We start from the raw sequence: 23,774 nt of genomic DNA, 5'->3' as shown, positions 1-23,774 counted from the left end.
GCTTAGAAGGTTTTGTGAATGTTTATTCACTCCAAGGCAGCCAAATGTGTTATTTTCTTCCCTTTATCTTTTTGTTCTGCTCTTCTAAGTTAATGCCATTTTGTGGGAATTTGGGATGAGTTTGCAGGTTATGATGAATTCCATGAATGTTCCTTCAAAAAGAAGTACATTAGAGAGGAAACTTGACAAACTTATTCTCACTCTCTTTGGTACTCTTTTCACTATGTGTCTGATTGGAGCAATAGGCAGGTCCGGGAAATTGCTAGTCTGTACTTAACAATACATGTCATTAAATGTTGGATTTCTTCCAATTGTTTTGTGCTTTTTTTTTTTGATAATGATGTTCACTGCTTGAAATTTTGCAGCGGTGTATTCATTGACCGAAAGTACTACTTCTTAGGTCTCAGTAAAAGTGTGGAAGATCAGTTCAATCCAAACAGAAGATTTCTGGTAATATATGTTTGTTGGTTCTGGGTTTCTATCACATACCCATGCACACTCATAACACACATGAAACTTTAACTTTCCTCTTTGCCGGTTTTACAGGTTGTTCTTTTGACCATGTTGACCCTACTTACATTATACTCGACAATTATCCCGATATCTCTATATGTTTCTATTGAGGTTGGCCCTTTTTTTTTCCTTTCGTTTATTTGATTACTTGCTTTATCAATGCAAATATATATATATATATCTTACTGGATTTTACATGCAATTTTAGATGGTCAAGTTTATTCAGTCCACTCAATTTATCAACAAGGATTTAAATATGTATCATGCTGAAACCGACACCCCCGCTTTAGCTAGGACATCTAATTTGAATGAGGAACTTGGACAGGTAAGGAGATGTAATATTTTCTGACTTGAATGATATGCAAGTACTTTTCTTTTTTTGTCTCTCTGAATCATTTTGAATTTCTGGTATTATAAGGTGGAATACATTTTTTCTGATAAAACTGGAACTTTGACAAGAAATTTAATGGAGTTCTTCAAGTGCACGATTGGAGGTGAAATCTATGGAACAGGTATGACTGAAATTGAGAGGGGTGTTGCAGAACGAAAAGGCATTAAGGTCCAAGAGGTATTGTCTTTTATATCTCTTTATGAAGAAATGAATATTTTCCTTAAGTAAATTTAGCTATATTGCTAGGGACTGGTGTTCTTGTTCTCATAACAGCTTTTATAGGTGCCAACATCAATCAATTCTGTGCGGGAAAAGGGTTTCAATTTTGATGATGTTAGGCTCATGCGAGGTGCTTGGAGAAATGAGCCTAATCCTGAAGCTTGCAAGGTATTTTTACTAGTCTTTTACTATTAATCTGAAACATTAATAATGATTTATAGTGGTATTTTTCTATGGTCATTGGCAATATAAGCAATATATAGTTGCATTTTACTATTAATGTGAAAGATTTGCTACTACAAGGCTTTTATTTCTTACCATTATGGACTTATTTTGACTGTGAATCATTGTACTTACGGGTTCTCATTGGTAAACGCATGTTCAATCTCATTATGTTTAAAGTGTTGTTTTAAGGGGGTAAGAATAAGATGTACTTTTTATGATTTTCTTAAAAGGACTTTTGCTTGTTAGTCATGTTTGATACTTGGTGGTTGTAGGAGTTGATTTACGTTTTAAGTACTTTCATTTCGATGTATAAGGTGTTTTATCTAGTTGGATATGTTTTTATTGCCCTGCTTTTAGTTAATATACCTAAAATGCATGTATGGCATATTTATGACATCACTATCAATATTTTATGTTGCAATTATGGTATTTGAATGTTGATGATTAGAAGATCTTTTTTTTTTTGCTTATATCATGATTTGGCCTTAGAATTATACTTGTTTCTCTATTTTGCTATCTAAGTGTTTTTTTTAATCCCTTTTCGTGCTTATTCTTTCATTATAGTTTTTAGTCCAAAAAGATTATAGTGTTAAAAAAAGTGGCATACCAAACCAATCAGAATACACCATGTGCCTGCTTCTTTTCCATGACAGCAATGATGTGGCCATTGATCGATAATGTGGTGATTGACTGTTGATTGACCACTGGTCGTTTGTTGATATTGACCGATCATTGATTTGCTTTTGACCGACATTGATCAACTGTTGATTGTTGACCATTTTAATATATTTTTAAATTTTAGAATTTTTTTCCTTTATTTCTTCTTTGAATTATTTATATTTTAATTACTTTTTATAATATTTTATATTATAAATTGATATATTATAAAAATTGAAAATTTTAATTTAATAAAATTTATAGTACTTATATGTCTTGAATTTTATATAATATTTGTGAATTTATATATATTTGATATTTTATATTTTTATAATGTTTTATAATTTTTCATCTTATATAATTTATATATTATAAAAAATTGAAATTTTTGAATTTAATAAGTTAATGTATATTTGAATCTTGAATTTTTAATGGATGCCATATCTAGGGGTGAGCAAAACTCGAGTTGATTCAAAAAAATTGAATCGAGTTTTTGGAGTAAACTCGAATAAGTAATACAAGTTTTGAGTTGGAGTCGAATTGAATTTTACAATTGAATAACAGATGATCTAAATACCTCTTTGGTCCTTGTCAATTTTGAAAATGAACAAATTAGTCTCTCAACAAAATTGCAAAAAAAAAAAATCAAAAGGTTTATAAAATTCCAAAATTTATATTTTTTTAAAATTGTAAAATTCTTTTAAAAAATCTAAAGAATATATAAAGGAAGTTAAAATTTAATTTTTTTAAAATAATAATTTTGGGAACCTAAATAAGTTAATTAATGATTCAAGTTTATCATACTAAAGTATTTTTTTCTTATTTTGCTTTGGAAAAGTTAAATTTTTTTAATTTAACTTGAACAATTTCACTCGATTCGACTTGATTTGAAAAATTTTCAAATCAAGTTAGGATGATAAAATAAGACTTGTCAACTCGATTAATTCAAATTTTTTTCTCTTGATTTGACTCGACTTGATCAAATGCTCATCTCTAGCCACATCAACAATTGCCATGTGTAAAGGAATGTCGCCTGGCATGTTTTCATTGGTTGGTCACTTTTTTTAACATTGTTAAATTTTTAAATAAAAATTGTAATGGAGTAATAGCTTAGGAATTGAAATAGGATAAAAAAGTTTAGGTACTAAAGTGAAAAAATAGGGGTATAAGCGGGGGCCAAACCGTGACATAAGCCTTTTTTTTTGAAATTTAGTTGAGAAAGTTCATTTAGAAGTAAAACTGATAGCAAGCTTTCAATTGTATTTTCAACCATGATCTTGAACATAGCCTAGTAATCAGGGTTGATATTTTATCAATTAATTGAGCTTCATCTCAATAGTCTCATATAGATTTGAAGTTGAGATCCATAAAGTTTTAAAAACAATTTTGAGTGCTCAGCTGTAGGGATTGACAAGTTTGCCTTCATCCACAGTACTTGGTATTTGTCAACCACAATTTTGTTTTGTTTTGTTTTGTTCATATATGGCAATGTTGTCCATTGGCATGATCTTTCTTGGATGTTGGGTATTGGCTTTATTGTAAATTGTTGTTAAGCCATGCATGAGTGAACATTATGAATTATTTGTCTAATTCCATTTCACTGTGATCTTTAAATATGGTAAAAGAGTAAATTGAAGAATCATATGCTGTATTGGATGACATGACATCTGAGTTGCCCGGTCATTAACAGTTTACCTTAATTGTTGAATTTTTTAATAGATAGAAACAAGTAGTTTTAGGTTCTAACATTATACTATTTTAAGTCTAAGGGGAGAATGGATATTTTCTACTATAAATTCAAAATGGAAAATAATATAGTGTTGAGAATAGTAATCCTTTTATCTTGTATATTCCAACAGAAAAATTTACATAGCTATTTATACTAAAAGAATAGACCTAACTAAGGAAACATAATCAATACATTAAATCAATAATCCTAATTTTAAGATAATTTAATCCCTAAAAATCAGTAATGAGATTAGTTGAGATAAGCTGTCGACACTCCCCCTCAAGTTGGTGCATAGATGTCACACATGTCCAATTTGCAAACCAAATTATGATAGCTTCTATTGTTAAGTCCTTTATTGAACACATCAGCTAATTACTTGTCAGAGGCTACATGACTTAAGCCTAAGATGCCAGTAGTCAACTTTTCTGATCGTAGTTTTTTGAAATCTGTCAAAACATGCTTTAGGAAATTATTTCAATCCATACAAGGCTTTCTTCAATCTACATACTTTTCCCTGCATTATTGCATTATCAAATCCAAGAGGAATCTTTATATGTACTTCCTCGTAGTCTCCATGTAGGAATGCATTCTTCACATCAAGTTGTTGTAGATTCTAGTCAAGGTTGGCTGCACAATAAAACATAATTTTGATGGTGTTCATTTTGGCAACAGGGGCAAATGTTTCTTTATAGTTTAGTCCATAAGTTTGAGTGAAGCCTTTAGCAACCAATTTGGCTTTGTACCTTTCAATCGAACCATCATACTTTTGTTTCATGGTAAACACCCATTTGCATCCCACCAAATTCTTGCCTTCTAGAGGAGTTACTAGCTCCCAGTTCTCATTCTTTACTAGTGTCTTTGTTTCTTCAACCATGGTTTCTTTCCACTTGGGATCTTCAAATGCTTCACGCCAATCCTGTGGAATAGACATAGAGGACAAAGACAAGACAAAGGCTTTATACGGCGGGGACAATGAGTCATAAGAAATAAAGTTAGACATAGGGTGTTTAGTACAGGATTTAACTCCTTTTCTTTGGGCAATAGGTTTATCTAAATCATTAGGGGGTAACTCACCAGAAGATGAGGAGTTTTGGCACATAGTAGGTTGCATGATGACTTTTTTTGTTCTAAGCCTTCTTGCATACTTCTTTAAATCTGGTTTGTCCAAACGCCCAACAATCTCTTTTTGAACAATAGTGTTTTCTAGAACAGTAGCTTCCCTTTGAACAATGGTGATTTTTGGAATAAGGTTTTCAATAGTTACTAAGTCAGGTATCACTTCTTTTTCATTGTTCTCCACCTGAAGAGGTGATTGAGTTGTACCATAATAGGGCTCAGTTTCTCTGAATGTAACATCCATACTAATGACAGTTTTTCGTGAAGGAGGATGATAACACTTGTAACCTTTTGTGTTGGAGAATACTCAATGAACACGCATTTAAGGGCTTGTGAATCTAATTTGCCTGCTTTCTGATCATGGATGTATCAGATAATCCAAATATCCTAGGAGGAACATTATAATTATTTTTACCTTGTAAAGTTTTTAAGGGACTTTTGAAATTAAGGGTTCTGAGTGGCATTTTATTAATAAGGTAGGCGACTACAAGAATTGTGTCCCCCCAGAATAGTTTTGGATGGTTCATGGAAAACATAAGAGATCGGGCAACTTCTAGCAAATGTCTGTTTTTCCTTTTAGCAACCCCATTCTATGAACTAGTATCGGGACAAGTTGTTTGATGGATTATCTCATAAGACTCCAAATAGGTATTAAAATTGTACTCTGTACCATTGTTATTTCTAAAAAACTGTATCTTAGCATCAAATTAAGTACACGCCATTTTATGAAAATATTGAAAGTATGTAAACATATCATTTTTCGATTTTAGCAAATACACCCAAGTCATCTTAGGGCAACAATCGATAAAAGTAACAAATCACAAATCACTAGATAATGATGTATGTTGAGTTGGTCCCCAAACATCAGAATGAATAGTCATAAAAGGAGTATTACTTCTATTATTTCTCAAAGGATAAGAATTTTTAGTGTGTTTAGCAAACTCACAAACTTCACAAAATAATGAATCAAACCAAGTTTCTGAATATAATCTAGGATATAACTTTTACATAACAAAAAATGATACGTGTCCTAACTGCTTATGCCATTGCATTATTTCTTGGTTGATAACCTTGTTACCTCCAAAAAAGGCTTGAACAGATTCACTATTGCTCTTCAACATATAAGTCAACATGTAATCTACCATTGTCAATCTTCTTCTCTGTTTGAAGGTCTTAGAATACACAAGGATCAGAGAAGGTATTTGTGATGGCACTAACAGATAAAATGTCAACCGGAAAATGAGGAACATGTAGAACAGAGGATAGTTTAATATTGGGTGTATAGTTGACAGAACTTGATCCAATTACAAGAGTAATAGACTCATTGGCTATCATGACACTTCTTTTGTTTGACTTGAGAAGTAGTTTAAAAAACTTTTAGAGGAACTTGTCATGTGTATATTTGCATCAGAATCAATAATTCATTAGTAAGCATTAATATGAATATTAAAAGCGTTACCTTACTTTAAAAAATTGGATGTTAGATTCGAGGGGTTATCATAAATAATATATATTTTTAATTCTGTCACTTTTTTCTCAAAAAAAAGAATGCACAAGAGCCAATAACAAGGAAGACCTGAAAAACACCAACAAAGCCAATCGTGGTGGTTGGAGAATCAAACTCGGCGGATGTGAGTTGCATGCGTCGGCGTGTGAGCAAATATGCCGAAGCTGTGGGTGGCGCGTGAGAGCCACATGCAGGGAGTTTGGTCATAAGGTTTTGAGGTTTCGTCGAAGATGAGATTGTGACTTTGTTGAAGGGGGCGATGAGAAAAAAATAGGTCAGAAAATGGAGATTACGAAATTGGATTTTCTAGGGTTCGGGAATTTTGAAAACATAGGCTCCAAAAATTTGGATTCTCAAGCTCTTGATACCATGTTGATAATAAGAATCCTTTTCTCTTGTATATTCCAACAGAAATATTTTCATGGCAATTTATACTAAATGAATAGACCTAACTAAGGAAATATAATTAATACATTAAATCAATAATCCTAATTTTAAGTTAATCTAATCTTTAAAAATCAGTAATGCTGAGATAAGCTGTCAACATATACATTGTTCAATATTACATAAGTTACTTTGGACGGTCAATTAGATGCTGGATATCTTTGCCAATTTTTGATATTCCTTAATTGTATATTTGTGGCATTACCAATGGATGTGTGCACACATTCATGTATTCCTCAAATTTTTAAGCTATTTTCTTCTCAACTAGTTTTGAGTAGGCAAAATATGTCCTAGTGCATTATTAAGCTTAATTTATAATAACAAGGCTCTTTCTTTATATAATATGATAATCAAAGCTAGTGTTTGTAGACAAATAGAGCCTATGATGGGCCCATCTTCTAGTGTTGATTATCAGGTTCCCTTTTTATATAATTGCATTATTCATTTGTTTATTGCACATAGTGTAATTTAGGAGTGCATAAAACATGATTGAAATTTAGCTTTCTTTCTTTTCATTAGTATTTATTTTTGAACCTAGTTATACTTTTTGCTGGATACCTACCTAATTGAAATAATACAATAGTCTAATTTATTAACTACAAAGTTTTAAGGCATGTTTTGTTTCTTCATTGTAGGAATTTTTTAGGTGCCTTGCCATATGCCACACTGTGCTCCCTGAAGGTGATGAGTCCCCTGAGAAAATCAAATATCAAGCTGCATCCCCAGATGAGGCTGCATTGGTTTTGGCCGCAAAGCATTTTGGCTACTTCTTTTACAGGTTAGGGTTTTCCAATGTCTCATTCGGAAGTGGAAGGATTTATTTTTGTGAGAATTCTAATTAACAATTTAATTGAATTCAACTTGATTTTGATTTAGTTTTAATCTGTTTGTTTGAAACATTGGATTGCATGTTTTCCACTTAACTAAAGTAAATTTGATTCATCCCTGGTCTTTTTCTTGTTTTAGGTAGCTTTTGAAGTAAAGCATACCTATCTTGATGTCAATGTACCAAGTGAACCAAATGTTTTTATAAATCTGATAAATTTTTTTCAAGCTTTTATCGAATGGTTCAATTTTCTTTCCTAGATGATTCTATTTCTTAAGGAAAGGAAAAATGTTAATGAAGCAACTTATTTTGGTGGTTCTTGATTATTAGTTGTTAATTTTCTTTCCAAGGGATAGTGCTACTATTTGGTTGCTTTTTCCTAAAGTTCATCAACTCAATGTCTTGTACAAATGAGATGATCCCTCAAATTTGGCAATTACTTATGACTTTTGATAGACAGCTAGCAAAGGAAATGAGTATAGATTTGTCAAATCATACTTCTATTGATGTGGTTTTGGAGAGAAAACAACAATAAAAAGAATTAGGGCTGAACAAACGAATAGGAAAGATGGAACTCTAAAAAACTTAGGGTTATAGAAAACCTCTAGTTTTTCTATTAATTCAAAGAAAATAATAAGAATTATAATGATTGTGAAACCTATAACTTAATTAAATTGGTTTTCTTTTTTACAACATAATCAATACTCAGTTTGATGTAAAAATTAATGGATTTCGATCGCCATTCTTTCAAAAGACAAGGATTATTCTTGAACCCTAATGTGTTACCACTCCACAACAAAACGAAGGGGTGAGCGAAAGAATGGTATCTCCTATAGATCACTAGATCATTGTTGTTTCACAAGAATGTTCCAAAACAATACTTGGGTGAAGCTGTATTAACCACTGCCTTTCTTATTAATAGGTTCCCGACACGTGTACTTGGGTTCAAAAGTCCTATTGATATTCTCAAAAAAATTTTCCTAAAATTTTCTATTGAAACAATTTTATTCCTCAAATCTTTGGGTGTTGAGTTTGTCCATGTTCATTCTCACAATAGGAGTAAATTGGATCCACGTGCTCTTCGATGCATTTTTATTTGATATTCTTCCACACAAAAGGGTTATAAATGTTCCACCTACTAAAAAATTCTCTGTCTTGGTTGATGTTACTTTTGTCGAGGATGAATCCTTTTTTCCAACAGGCTTATTCAGGGGGAGACCTTGAATGAAGATAAAGCAAAATATATGTTTCTTCTTGATGTGTCTATACCCATAACCGTCTCTGAGCCCACTTCGTTACAATTAAAACCATTCATGGCAACTGAATTTGTTTTTTTTGAGTCCACTTCTCTTACTTCTCCATCAATCGAGTCAGTTAAATCAATTGAAATGATGAAAGATAAGGGAAACCAAGATAACCTTCAACCACTACAGGTTTATTCTTGGAGGAAAATACTAGTCTCTCGACCAGTACAAGTATAATCTCCTATTCGTGCTGTTGCCCAATTTCCCGAAACCACTTTCAAACTAACCGGTAGTGTCACACCAAGTGTTGAGCCAATTGAACCAGCAGACAAGCAAAAAAAATCGAGTACTGAAGACCAGCCAATTTCACTTAAGAAAGGAACAAGAACTTGCACAAAACATCCACTTTATCTTTTTCATGTCGTATCCAAATCTATCTCTAAACCATAGAGCCTTAGGAGATAAGAGATGGGAGGATGCTATGAAAATTGAGATGAAAGCCCTTAAGAAGAACAGAACATGGGAGTTTAGTTGAAGTGCCAAAAGGGAAGAAACTGGTCTGATGTAGGTGGGTTTTCACTATAAAATACAAAGCTGAAGGCTCAGTAGAAAGATACAAGGCAACATTGGTGGCCAAAAGATACACTCAAACCTATGGCATTGATTATCTTGGGACATTTGCCCCTATTGCAAAAAATGAACATACTACTGATACGTTTGTCGTTAGCTGGTAATTTTGAGTGGAATCTACAATAATTTGATATAAAAAATGCGTTCCTCCATGGTATCTAGAAGAGGAATTTACATGGAAGTTTCTCCTGGATTTGAATCTAAAGAGGGAATGGTGTGCAAACTGAAGAAAGCTCTTTATGAGCTCAAACAATCACTACGAGCTTGGTTTGGGAGGTTTGCTAAGGTAATGGTATCGTTGAGATACAAGCAATGTCAAGGAGACCATATCTTGTTCGTGAGACACTCAGATTCTGGGAGAGTTACAACATTGTTAGTTTATGTAGATGACATCATCGTAACTGGTAATGATGTAGAATAGATGAACAATTTGAAGCAATGTCTGAAAGAGTTTGACATCAAAGAGCTAGGAAAATTAAAATACTTTCTAGGCATTGAAGTAGTGCTTTCAAAGCAAAGAATTTTCAGCTCCCAGCAAAAGTACATGCTCGACTTGTTGAAAGAAACAAGGAAGATTGGTTGTAAACCAATTGAGGCCCAGCCGAATTTGATGCTCTAGAAGGTCCCATCGTAGATAGAGGATCTTATCAGAGGCTTGTTCGGAGGTTGATATATCTGGCACACAAGACCAGATATAGGATTTGCAGTGAGCGTGGTAAGCCAATTTATGCACAATCTTGAAGAATCACACCTTAAAGCAGCAAACAAGAGAATACTTGAAAGGCAGCCCAACAAGAGGAATGTTGTTTAAGCGACAAACCTGCACATGTGTGACGTTAAAAGCTTATACTGATGCAGATTACGTAGGATCTTTGGTCGACAGGAGATCAACGTTTGATTACTATACTCTATTAGGTGGGAATCTTGTAACATGGAGAAGAAACAAAAGAAACAAAACGAGATAGCAAGATCAAGCACAAAGGCAGAGTTCAGATCAATGGCGTTAGGAATATGTGAGTTACTCCAGTTGAAGATAATCTTAGATGACTTAAGAATAAAATAGAAAGGACCAATGAGGCTGTATTGTGATAATAAATCAATCATTAGTATTGCTTACAATCCTTACTCTAGCATTCCAATACTTGTATATTTGGCCCTTGCTTTTGCTTCTTGTGCAATTCTCCCAATAATTGATTAGTGTTCTTGTGAAATTCTTTGACAGCCTTTGATAAAAATCCCCCACATGTGATAGGAGTTATAGTAAGATAAAACAATGTAATTTGCATATTTGAGTGCAAGGATCTTAAACACCCAAGTAGGTTGTTTGTCTGGAGAGGACAAAACTCCAATTAAAGAATTTAGAATATTTTTCCCTTAATAACAACTTAAACAATACAACAAAAATTTAAACTACTGAAAGCATAACAAATTCCTTAAATTTAGTAACGTAATGGAAGTGTTGAAGGTGCTAATGGTGTTTGTTAAGCTGAACATGTAGAAGGTGGAGAAGAGTCCATGAATTGTGTAACTCCGAAGTAATTCAGTAAGCAGTTGGTTTCTTCTTTGTTGACTTTTTCAAAGTCCATAAAGTTACCACTTGCTGTCCTGTTTTTCTTTCAAACATGTTTTCAAAGGTGGTGCTGTATTATGATGTTCAACATCCCATGGCCACGGGGTAGAGGATCAAACCTGGTTTTTTGATGTTCGAAGGTTTGTAGATTTTGAGGGTGCGGTGTTATTGGGACAACAATTGCTGGACTAGGTTTGGTATAACAACCCAAGTAAAGTTTTGAGGTCCACTAGAAGTGCTCAACTTCTGTTTGAACTCAAGTGCCAAACTCATGGCTTTATAGATGAATTGTGGTTTGTGGATTCTGACATTAGCCTTGAGATCGTTGTGTAATCCATTAAGAAAATCCCCAAAAGATAATGTGTTCAGGCCAATTTTTAACATGAGCAGAGTGTTTAGCAAATTTTTGTTGGTATTGTTGTATGGTTCTTGTTTGCTTATTGTTGACCTTAGCAAAAAAATCTAGTGCGTCCCCTACCAGATACATAGTTGCAACATCAACCTTGAGATAATTGGGAGTTTGACAATACCGGTAATGCTTCTCAGCTTTCAAAATCCAGCTGTTGGGATCCCCACCATTGAATCGGGAAAATCTAATTTTCGTAGGTGGCTGTTGAGAAGAATACCTGAACCATCGTGGGGAATCATTCTCATCTTTTGCTTCGTCTGTCCCAAAAGTTTAGCTTACTGCACGTTGCCCCAATGAGGTTTCTAGTCCTTTTCACTTAGATTGGGCTCTCATGGAAGCGTCAATGGCCTCCCCTTGGATGTAATGTAAGCGAGCTGCTGTAAAACAACTTCATTGGATGTGTCAGCAGTTGTAGGATGGGCATCGATGGTGGTAGGGGTGGTGGATTGTTGCGGTTATAGGAATAACCAGTGGAGACCACCATCTTGGCTCTGAGACCAAAATAATGAAAGCGTGTAATTTGCATATTTGAGTGCAAGGATCTTAAACACATTTTTAACTTTAGACTTATTTTTTAATAAAAATATCCAACAAATGCGAGTATAATCATCAATAAATGTGAGAAACCAATGTTTTCTTGAAAAAGTTGAGACTTTCGAAGGTCCTCAAACATCACTATGAATTAACGAAAAAGGTTTGGAAACTTTATATCTTTTAGGTGGAAAGAATGACCGATGATGTTTAGTCAATTCACAAAATTCACAGTGATATGAAGAAAGACTTATTTTTAAATAGATTAGGTAACAAATATCTTAAATAGTAAAAATTAGGATGTCTAAGCCTATAATGTCAAATCATAACCTTATTAAAACTAGAAACAAAATTTAAATATAAAGTAGTTGTTGGTTGACTTAGATGGTCGTCGTGAAGAAAGTAAATTCCACCAGATTATTTTGTATTGTCAATCATCCTCCTCGAGACCATGTCTTGAAATTTACACATAGAGGAGTCAAATATAACATGACAATTCGAGGACTAAGATAATTTACTAACCGATATGAGATTACAAACTAGATTTGACACATGTAAAATATCATGTAAAACTAAGTAAAGCGAAATTTTAACAGTGCCTTTTTCGACTATTGCCGAGAACGACCCATCTGGTACTATGATCTTTTTGTTTCTTGCACAAGGTGTGTAAGTTGAGAAAAGAAAATGACTACTAGTCATGTGATCACTAGCTCTAGAATCAATGATCCACGTGTTTGTTTTACAAGGCTTGACACTGAAAAAAAATAGAAAAATCAGTATCTGATGGGTAAATGAGGAAGAAGGATTATTGGATGAGTTAGGAATAGAAGAATTCATCCGAAACTGTGATAATTGAAAAAGCTTGTGTAGATGCTCTAATTGTTCCTTAGTGAATGGAGACCGTTCTAGAGAACTATGGCCTTTATAATTTTCATTAGTCGTTTGGAAAGCTCTACTATCCCCTGATTGTGAACCATGACCATTGCCACTCTTTTTTTTTCATTCGCCGGTTTTTCATGGAGCTTTCAACACATTTTTCAAGTGTGCCAATATTTTTTGCAGTGATCGCACCAATGTTTTTTTTTTCTTTTTTCACTATCATCATTATTTTTTAACAGTTACAAGAGTAGAATTATCATCATTAGTTAAAATTCTAGCCTTAACACTACTTTTTCCCTTGTCTCCTCTCTTCTAACGTCAGAAAAAATCTCATAGTCTTAGAAGTGGCTTTATCCCTAAGATTTGAGATCTCATTTCATCAAATTCTTTATTTAAACTAGCCAGAAATAAATAAGCTTTCTTTCTCTTCTTTTTTCGTAGCATTTATACCATCTCCGAGATACTCCTATTCATCATTATAACACTAATCCAATTCTTACCAAAGAGATATCATCTCGTTATAATAAAAAGTAACTTTTGCTTCTCTTTGTCTAGGTTTCTAGAGTTTTATTTTTAACTCAAAGATTTGTGAAACGTTTTCTAAATTTAAATAGGTGTCTTTCACAGTGTCCCAAAAATCTTTAACAGTCGAGAGAAAAAGAAAAGGTTTACCTATGAATGCTTTCATGGAATTAATAAGCCACGCAATTGTCATATATTTTTCTGACCTCCACTTGCTTATCTTTGGATTGCACACCTGTGGTTGCTTGACTTCTCCAGTTAAATGACCTAACTTGCTGCACCCATCAATTGCTAACTTTACGGACTGCGACCATTTGAGATAATTCTTGTCATTCAGCTTGTGAGATGTCAGCTGAAAAGAGAGGTGAGACGCATCTGTCCCTTGAGTCATTGCGCTCTCGATAGTTGTTTTAATGGCAAAACTTTCTACCTCCGTTTGATTGCTGGATCTCTTATCTCTAGTGAAGATTGTTTTAACCATTATGTTACTAGAGATTTAACCTAGTTCAGATGTTATGAAAATTTTCAAAAGAGTATTTAATAAAATTGTTATGTTTTTTATTAACTGAAGAATTGAATTTAAATAGAGAAAAAAGTCATAACCTAATTGGGAAAATAATTAATTTATTTTAATAAACTACTAAAAGATAAAATAAAATATTTCTAAAATATCTCAAATGAATTCTAAGATTTATCTACCTAAATAACTTTTAAATATATTCCAAAATAGATGAGTTTCATGTATTTGAATACCTAGGAGTTGATAAGGATGATGGTTGAGGTTAGCAGTACAACTCTCAGTACCTGTACCCATTTTCCAGCATCATTTGAGAAGATTTTCATTGGTTCAAAGCTGGAATTATTGGACCTTGGGAAACCCCTCAACAGTGCATGAAGCAGAGCTAATATAGGAGCTTGAGAATCTGCAAATATGTCAGAGTATAACAACCTGAAAGTTTTCGAGAGAGTATTTAATAAAACTGTTCTGTCTTTTATTAACTAAACAATTGAATTTAAATAAATAAAAGAGTCATAACCTAATTGGGAAAATAATTCCCTTATTCTAATAAACTACTAAACCATAAGGAAAATAATTCCCTTATTCTAATAAATTACTAAAAGATAAAATAAAATATTCCTAGAATATCTCAAATGATTTATTCTAAGATTTATCTATCTAAATAAGATTTATCTACCTAAAATTATATCCCAAAATATATGGGTTTCACATATTTCAACACAACCTTCGTATCAAATTAATGGAAAAGTTGTACATTATTTATCAACCACACTCCCAGCAACCTTGCTTGAACGATTTGGCAATGAACCCTGTTGGATTATAGCATCACAGTAATGCTTATATGAATGCAGCATCATTGCAAATATATGAACTTGTATGCAGTACATTCTCCCATAGCAGTGACAGCATAGGCATCTTTCAGAGTAAGGACAAGCTGACTTTTAACTTACCATCACAAAACTTAGTAATTGAATAGGCCCAAAAGATGAAAGCTGAAATCATTGAATGTCTCATGCTACAGTCCTAAAGCCAAAAGAACTGATCTCCCCCCTTGCATGTAGAATTCCAAGTAACATTCAATTCTCCACCAAGATAAGAGACTTTGAGGCATGATCATAAGCAAACAAGTCCAACCTACACATAAATGTTGTCTTAGAGCAAAAACAAATTAGATCAAGAGGTTCAAACAAATAACTGTTGTTCAGATGCCAAGGCAAACATTCACGTGAAATTATCAACAATAAGTCCTCACTTCTACCCATTTCATGAATTTCATCCACCGACTTTCTCTAGAAACCATCGGAACTCGAATTTCAGCAACAACTTTCGTGTTGATTGCAGGTATTTTTTCTTCAAAAGACTGCACCGCCTTCACAATATGACTTGCCTTCAAACTTTCCAGCTTTTTCTTGAGCTCAACACTGAATTTTTTCATGGCAGAATTTGATTCAATTATGGAAATTGAATCAATCCTTTTTACTCCAAAATTATCACATGATGTTGTATCCCTTGGGATATTCAAGAGATTTTTTACTTGCCTCCAATCCTCTGCTGATATTTTTGCTATCATTCCTTGGACAACCCAAGGCTTTTTCTTAACTGGATACACATCATCTTCTTCACTTTCTTCAGGATATTCATCATAGATTGGTTCTACTAGATCATAATCTTGATCTTCCACATACATCTTACAAAGAAAATCGGTAACTTCAACTTTACTTTCATCTTTGTTTAATTCAGGGCCATGTGCCAACTGTTCCTTCAATCCACCTCAATCATGAAAGGGGTTTTCTTTCTCACTAGAATCAGATTTATCAGTGAGACTACCTTCCGGTATATCAAACTAGTTGTGGGCACCTTTCGAAATCTCCATGAAGGTTCCTTTTAGTTGATGTCGCAACCAAGCATAAACTGCACCGGACAATTTTTTAATCGCACTTAGTAGCACGGCCAAATCTTTTTTTTAATCTTGATTTCCTTCTCAAACTCTGTTCTTCCAACCATGGCTTAAAAGCAAACCCTAATATAAACCTAGGATCTAATTAGGCTCTGACACCAAAATTGATGTCGTTTAGTGGAGAAAACAGCAGCAATTAAAGAATTAGGACTAAACAAACAAATAGGACACATGAAACTCTAGAAAACTTAGGGTTATAGAAGACCTCGTTTTTCTATTAATTTAAAGAAAATAATGAGAATAATAATGATGGTTGTGCAGCCTATAACTTAGTTATATAGGTTTCCTTTCTTGCAACTGAAGTTGCTAGGATTTCTTGCAAATAAAGTTTAATTCTTAGTCCTAGGTTTAAACCCTAAAGATAACTAGTAATCCTAGCCATCCATAATATAACTCAATAAATAAAACTGAAATAATAAAATATTAGAAAACAAAGCTCCTGCTTCATCTCTGACAAATTTTGATCGTTTTTTCTGGGCATTATGATTGTTGTTTCCTTTTTGGTGTGAGCTAGGTTGAGGAGGTTACTGTTGCTGCATGATTTTGCAGCTTGATTTGACGCTCTTTTTTTTTTCTTTCCTTTTGTAGGCGTACCCCTACAATGATATATGTTCGTGAATCTCATGTGGAGAGGATGGGTAAAATCCAAGATGTGTCTTATGAGATTTTAAATGTTCTCGAGTTCAATAGGTTTGGATGCATCTTTGCTCCTATCATTTTGTATGAGTTCTTTCTGGTTGGCACTAATGTGTAACTCATTTTCTTTACTAAATAGTACGAGGAAGCGCCAATCTGTTGTATGCCGTTATCCAGATGGAAGGCTGGTACTATACTGTAAGGTACTGAATCTTCAGAAGTTTTCAAATAGTATGAGCATTAAAAATGTTTTCTCGGGGAAAAAAAAACAAGGATGACACTGGGCCAGAACCATGCTTTTCACAGGGAGCTGATACTGTCATTTATGAGAGGTTGGTGGGTGGAAGTGATGACTTAAAGAAGGTGACCAGGGAACATTTGGAAAAATTTGGCTCTGCTGGATTACGAACCCTTTGCCTAGCCTATAAAGATCTAGCTCCAGACGTTTATGAGAGCTGGAATGAGAAATTCATCCAAGCCAAGTCATCTCTACGAGATCGTGAAAGGAAGTTGGATGAGGTATGTTTATCTATGTGGTATCATTTTCTCCTTGAAGAAACTAAGTATATATTTTTTTCTTTTGTAATAATGATATTTTTATCTTCTCTTCATTTAAAGAATTATATTGATTCATTTATTATTTGCTTTGATTTTTATTTTTTATTTATTTACTATTTTCATAATAATGCTGTAATGATTTTGTTTACTGAAATCTTGGCGCTAATCTGTTATTCTTTACTAGGCTGGCTTTGCTGTTAATGTCACCTTATCTTTTGGATGATCCACTTTACTTAAATGATAGGAACATCTTGTGAAATGAAATGGCTTGGTCTTGATCTTAATTTGGTCAAAACCTAATATAGTTATATACCCCTTAGTACAAGGGACTAAGATCAAGCTGACTTCTGTGGCATTTCAGTCCTTTTGGGATGAAAGTTGTGGAGGTTTGTTTGCTTTTAATAGGAGGTTTTCTCAAGCCATAACATGGCTAATGGTGCAAAGTTAATCTGACAAGGTTGCAATAAGTGAATCTATAGGGAGAATATTTCTTCTGTTAGCTGGGAAGGGAAAGGCATTTTGAATCTGAATTAGATGTATGGTCAAGAAACTTAGATTTATGAGATACTTGGAAAGGACTCTCTACTCGGTGATTCTGTAGCAGGGATCTTGGATCACTGAGAGTGATCAGATCATTGTCTTGGAGGAATATCTAATTCCCATCTAAATTGTAGGAAACTTTTATGACCAAGATTATGTGATATGTAACATTGGATACAGTCAATATTACCCACTTAATATGTGAATCAAGATTCTCTCAAAATTATATTTATCTTATATTATAATTTTTATACTTTCAAGCTAATACCTTTTTGCCAAGTTCGAATAAAATCTAGTGTTTTCTTTGAACCTTTTTTAATGTTATGTGAAATATATATTTTTGTTTTCTTTTATTATAATTTTAATAGATATAATTTTATTTTCTAGTTCAAATATTTCTACATAATTTATATTTTAAACATTAGCTTAATTATAAATAAATGCATCTGTCGAAAGTGGTTCTTAATATTTTTGATGAAAGGTGGCTTTTTATTATCCATGAAGCCAGTAATCATGGTTCCATTCTAGTTGTATCTGGTTTAGGGAATTACTTGACATGTAAGATCAGATACAATCAATATGACCCACTTAATATGTGAATCAAGATTTCTATCAAAATTATATATATCTTATATTATAATTTTATACTTTCAAGCTAATACCTTTTGCCAAGTTCAAAACTAAATCTCGTGTTTTCTTTGAACCTTTCTTTAATGTCATGTGAAATATATATTTTTGTATTCTTTTATTATAATTTTGATAGATATAATTCTATTTTCTAGTTCAAATGTTTTTACATGATTTTTATTTTTAAACATTAGCTTAATTATAAATAAAATATTTCTTTCAAAAGTGGTTCTTTATATTTTTTACCAAGGGTGAGTTTTTTATTATCCATGAAGCCAGGAATCATGATTTCATTGTAGTTGTATTAGGCTTAACTGGATTAGGGAATTAGGGTTTTTTTAATCAGCTTTGAACTTTCAGGTTACTGTTACTGGAAAGATGAGTTACCTCTATAGAGATGTAATTTAATGATTATTATATCATGCACATTTTTGTAACTTATGCAGGTAGCTGAACTCATAGAAAAGGATCTCATTTTAATTGGTGCAACTGCGATAGAAGACAAGCTTCAAGAAGGAGTGCCAGATTGCATTGAGACTCTTTCCCGAGCTGGGATTAAGATTTGGGTGCTAACAGGGGACAAGATGGAAACTGCAATAAATATAGCTTATGGTAAGATTCAATGGGAGATTCTATTTTGCGTCAATTTTCCTTGGAATCAGATAATGTATTCAGTCCTTGTATGGTTAACAATCTTCATTTCTCTTTTGTTTCTAATAATGTCGCAGCATGCAACTTACTAAACAATGAGATGAAACAATTCATTATCAGCTCTGAAACAGATGCTATTAGAGAAGTTGAAGAAAGGGTAAGCATTTAAAACTAGTCTTTCTTTAGTTGCTTTTAGTTTAGGATTTACTGTAATACAAACTATTCTATATATTCATGTTTATTCTTTTACTTATCAGGGGGACCAAGTGGAAATTGCACGCTTTATCAAGGAGGAAGTTAAAAAACAACTGAAGAAGTGCCTTGATGAGGCACAGCAATATTTTCACGGTGTCTCTGGACCAAAATTAGCACTTATTATAGATGGAAAATGTCTGATGTATGCTTTAGACCCAAGTTTACGAATAATGCTTCTCAATTTGAGCTTGAATTGTTCTTCGGTTGTTTGCTGTCGAGTCTCCCCTCTACAGAAAGCTCAGGTAGGTTCCTGATGGTAACTGAAATGAAACATCATTAATTTAGCTTTCAGTGGTGTTGGTATGTATGGATAAAAGGTCAATTTAGTAAATTGATGACAATTTGCAAATGGCATGACATTTTTCTGAAGATACCTTGGTGAAGTGACTGGGTTCGCTGTGGTCTATATTATTTTGAACAATGTTTTGCAATGTTGACAGGTTTTGAGGATTGGCGCCATTACATGCATTTTTAGAACTTTATCAAACTAACAGTGTTTGGTGTGTTAACTCTGCCCTAAACCAATTTTCTCTGTGATGACTAGGATTATTTTAATGAGCTCTCTTTGAGTGCTGAAGTTCATATGAAACTATGATTAAAATTTTGTTTTTTTTCTTTCAATGTAAGAAAAGAAAATGTAGTTCAAACTATTGATAGGAAAGAGGAAATATGGTTTAACTTCTGTTGTTTTGAAAGTAACATCTAAATTTACTTTTGCATTTGCAGGTAACAAGTCTAGTCAAGAAAGGTGCACGTAAAATTACACTTAGTATCGGTGATGGTGCCAATGATGTTAGCATGATTCAAGCTGCTCATATTGGTGTTGGGATTAGTGGGCTTGAGGGGATGCAAGCAGTTATGGCTAGTGATTTTGCAATTGCTCAGTTTCGTTTTCTTAAAGATTTGCTCCTTGTTCATGGACGATGGTCTTATATTAGATTATGCAAGGTTTGAGTTTCTTTTCAGAAACATTTAACATTTTTTGTTGGATGTATGGGCCTTGGTGTTATCTTTTATATCATGCAGGGTTTGACTTTTCTTTTCCCTTCAAAGCAATTTAAAACTGCTGCTTGGTGATGATATTCATGGCACCCTGTTTTGCAGGTTGTGACGTATTTCTTTTACAAGAATCTTACATTCACTTTGACTCAGTTTTGGTTCACCTTTTATACTGGATTTTCTGGTCAAAGATTCTATGACGATTGGTTCCAGTCGTTGTATAATGTCATATTCACTGCACTACCGGTGATTATTGTTGGCCTTTTTGATAAGGTACCGCAAATTTTCCATTTATTTAATAGAATTTTGTTCCCCTGTTATAAGCTTGATTTATTCAAGACTTTGTTTGATGTCCAGGATGTCAGTTCATCCCTTTCAAAGAGGTACCCTGAATTATACAAGGAGGGAATAAAAAATATGTTCTTCAAGTGGAGAGTTGTTGCAATATGGGCCTTTTTTGCTGTCTATCAATCTCTAGTCTTCTACTACTTTGTGACAGTTTCCAGTTCTACAAGTCAAGGTTCATCTGGTAAAATGTTTGGTCTATGGGATGTCAGCACAATGGCCTTCACGTGTGTTGTAGTAACTGTCAATTTGCGCCTTCTTATGATCTGTAATTCAATCACAAGATGGCATTACATTAGTGTTGGAGGAAGCATTGTAGCGTGGTTCTTGTTTATTTTCTTATATTCTGGTATTATGACTCCATATGATCGACAGGTAAGTGGATAATCACATTTCATCAGCTTTCTCTCTCCATTTGGATTGAGGCATGCAACTTAATGGCTGTATTTGCTACTGCAGGAGAATATCTTTTGGGTCATATACGTCTTGATGAGTACATTCTATTTCTACATCACTCTTCTTCTTGTTCCTGTTGCTGCACTTCTGGGAGATTTCCTTTACTTAGGGTAAGAATGAGAAATAACTGCAAGTTCTCTACTCTGACATAATTTGCTGCATGAAAATCATTTAACACTATAAGGCTGTTAGGTGCGCAATAGATTTCCAAGGCATGAGTTTCAAGTTGTGTTTGTATTAGCTGCCAAAATTAAAGCCATACATAGCCCATTCTTTTTCCTCGCTCTTATTTTCTATGCTGTATGATTTTTTCTTAACGTGTTTACTTTTGTTTCCAGTGTGCAAAGATGGTTCTTCCCCTATGATTATCAGATTGTTCAGGAAATTCACAAGGATGAAGCTGATGATAGTGGTCGTACAGATTTACTGGGAATTGATAATCAGCTTACACCAGATGAGGCTAGAAGCTATGCTTTATCTCAATTACCAAGGGAATTATCCAAACACACGGGCTTTGCCTTTGACTCTCCTGGTTACGAGTCCTTTTTTGCTTCACAACTCGGTGTATATGCACCTCAGAAAGCATGGGATGTTGCTCGCAGAGCTAGCATGAGGTCGAAGCCAAAGCCAAAACCAAACAAAATAAATTGATTTGGAACAACATTGTTGTACAAATTTTTTCCCCAAGCCCCTCATTTGATAGCCTAGCCCTAGAGATCTGTAAAATTAGTGAATTTGATGTAGTGCTGTTTTTTTTTTTTTTTTTTGAAGTTCCATTATAAAGCTTTCTTTTAGGAACCAAATCGAGTGTGAGGTTGTCACGGATGTACAGAAAAATCATGAACACTCTTAAATGGCAATTATACAAATGATTTTTAATGATTTTTTTATTCTAGGATATTAAATAACTCATATTGAACAAACCAAACAAAATAAATTGATTTGGAACAACATTGTTGTACAAATTTTTTCCCCAAACCCCTCATTTGATAGCCTACCCCTAGAGATCTGTAAAATTAGTCAGTTTTGTTGTAGTGCTGCTTTTTTTTTTTTTTTTTTTGAAGTTCCATTATAAAGCTTTCTGTTAGGAACCAAATCGAGTGTGAGGTTGTCACGGATGTACAGAAAAATCATGAACACTCTTAAATAGCAATTATACAATGATTTTTAATGATTTTTTTTATTCTAGGATATTAAATAACTCATCTATTGAACAGGCAAATGGTACTAAACGAAGAAAAATCTCGTAGTTAGTGCAGCCGTTTATAACTTGTTATCTTTCCAGAGTAGTTCACAGATCCAGACAATCTAGAGTCAAAATTTGTTGTTATATTTTGGAGTTAATTGTGATATTTTTGAAATCAGATTGGTTGCCGAATTGTTTAGTTTATTAGTTTTTTTTTAATTTCAGTTTGATCGGTTCACTTCGATCAAATAAAATAGAATGTTAAAAGTTTATAAAAATTGAAAAATAAAAAATTATTAAAGAGTATATATCTTGGTTTAAACAGTATGCAAAGATTCTCCTGTCAACTGATTTTTTGTTGTCTTTGCCTGGGTTGATGTATTAATCGGTTTTTGATTCAATCAATACAATTGATTGGTTTGTTCCTAATCTTTGATATGCCAAAGTTATATTGAGTAGATTTTTTTCTATTAAAATCATTAAATGTCAAGTTTGGAGCATAATTTAAAATGAATTTTTCCTTTTAGAAAAAACTTTAAAATGAATCTATTGAAAAAAAAAGTTAAAATAGAAAATTAAAAGAAATAAAAATAAAATAAAATTTAAAAAGAACCTTGAAACTTCAAACTTCGAACTTTTTACTTTTTGCTTTTCTTCTTTTATTTCTTTCCTTCCAAATTTATTTTTTCGAAAAAATCATTTTTAATTGTAACTGACTTAGAACTTTAGCCTAGCAAATCATGCAATTTAGGCTATAAATTTGCTTCAAGAAAGTTATGTGACTATGCAGAACGAGCAAGAAAGAAAATAATGCTCAAGAAAGCTATGTAGTAAATCAATGATCTCAATTTGGTTAATGAATTTTGAATGATACAAGTTACAAAATCAGGTGGAAAAGGTCTCTATTTAAAGTTGAGCTTCGCTACATCTAACAATACACATTGAATTACATCACTTGGCTCTGTCTATTTACAAGATAAATTCCTAAGGAATTTGAACTCTCTATAATCTTACCCTTATGATTATAAAATAACCTGATAACAATTGCCATAATGTTCCAAGAATTGAGTTATTCCTAGTGGAGTGTTTACTAGGTCACTAGGCTTTCAAGTAAATGGGATTTCCATAATGTTCCAAGAATTGAGTCATTCCTAGTGGGTTAAGTAAGCCCAATTTACTCAAACAATTGCCTTGGGTTGTTTTTGTATGTTGGTTACGATCCTCTATGTGCTAGTGGTGACATTCTCTTTCACCTATTCTAACGATGTCCTCATCGTGTCCTTGGAATGATATTGGTATATCTTGTAATGACTCGATTTTTAGTTGTTGTCGGAAAACACGGTTCCACAACAGAATCTCATAAATTGAGTTAGTGAATTTATGAATAGAAGAATTTTCGTATTTAATTGGAAAATATACTAATGGACGGTTGAATAATTGAATTGAGAAAGTGATTAATTACAGTACAGGGACTAAATTTTAAAAGTGTAATCGATATTGAATTTTAATTTAGAAAATACGTGAAGCTTGATTAGCAATTAAACAATGGACTTAACGATTATTTTAACCACTATTACTCCACAAGTTATTGGAACATTATGATTAAATCCGCTCATCATTATCATTATAATT

At 33.1% G+C, this 23,774-nt stretch overlaps 1 protein-coding gene across 2 annotated transcripts in view; it reads left to right on the top strand.

The window, feature by feature from the left end:
* The window catches only part of LOC105785566 (phospholipid-transporting ATPase 3), a 31,233-nt gene extending 9,384 nt beyond the window's left edge, over positions 1 to 21,849 (top strand). For both annotated transcript variants that reach the window (XM_012611675.2, XM_012611673.2), the window contains 18 exons: positions 128 to 249; positions 366 to 450; positions 547 to 624; positions 722 to 838; positions 932 to 1,081; positions 1,187 to 1,291; positions 7,437 to 7,579; positions 16,478 to 16,579; positions 16,665 to 16,728; positions 16,832 to 17,044; positions 18,697 to 18,862; positions 18,979 to 19,058; positions 19,159 to 19,398; positions 19,883 to 20,104; positions 20,261 to 20,428; positions 20,513 to 20,875; positions 20,960 to 21,066; positions 21,295 to 21,849. In XM_012611675.2, coding sequence (XP_012467129.1) covers positions 128 to 249; positions 366 to 450; positions 547 to 624; positions 722 to 838; positions 932 to 1,081; positions 1,187 to 1,291; positions 7,437 to 7,579; positions 16,478 to 16,579; positions 16,665 to 16,728; positions 16,832 to 17,044; positions 18,697 to 18,862; positions 18,979 to 19,058; positions 19,159 to 19,398; positions 19,883 to 20,104; positions 20,261 to 20,428; positions 20,513 to 20,875; positions 20,960 to 21,066; positions 21,295 to 21,607 — 2,838 coding nt within the window. In that variant the 3' untranslated portion in view covers positions 21,608 to 21,849. The remainder of the gene's footprint in view (positions 1 to 127; positions 250 to 365; positions 451 to 546; positions 625 to 721; positions 839 to 931; positions 1,082 to 1,186; positions 1,292 to 7,436; positions 7,580 to 16,477; positions 16,580 to 16,664; positions 16,729 to 16,831; positions 17,045 to 18,696; positions 18,863 to 18,978; positions 19,059 to 19,158; positions 19,399 to 19,882; positions 20,105 to 20,260; positions 20,429 to 20,512; positions 20,876 to 20,959; positions 21,067 to 21,294) is intronic.
* The last annotated feature ends 1,925 nt before the right edge of the window (positions 21,850 to 23,774 follow it).

This window comes from Gossypium raimondii, chromosome 1 (assembly GCF_025698545.1).
Source record: "Gossypium raimondii isolate GPD5lz chromosome 1, ASM2569854v1, whole genome shotgun sequence".
In the NCBI taxonomy this organism is placed as follows: domain Eukaryota; kingdom Viridiplantae; phylum Streptophyta; class Magnoliopsida; order Malvales; family Malvaceae; genus Gossypium; species Gossypium raimondii.
Note: the sequence above shows the minus strand (reverse complement) of the source record. Positions and strands in the feature narration are given on the sequence as shown.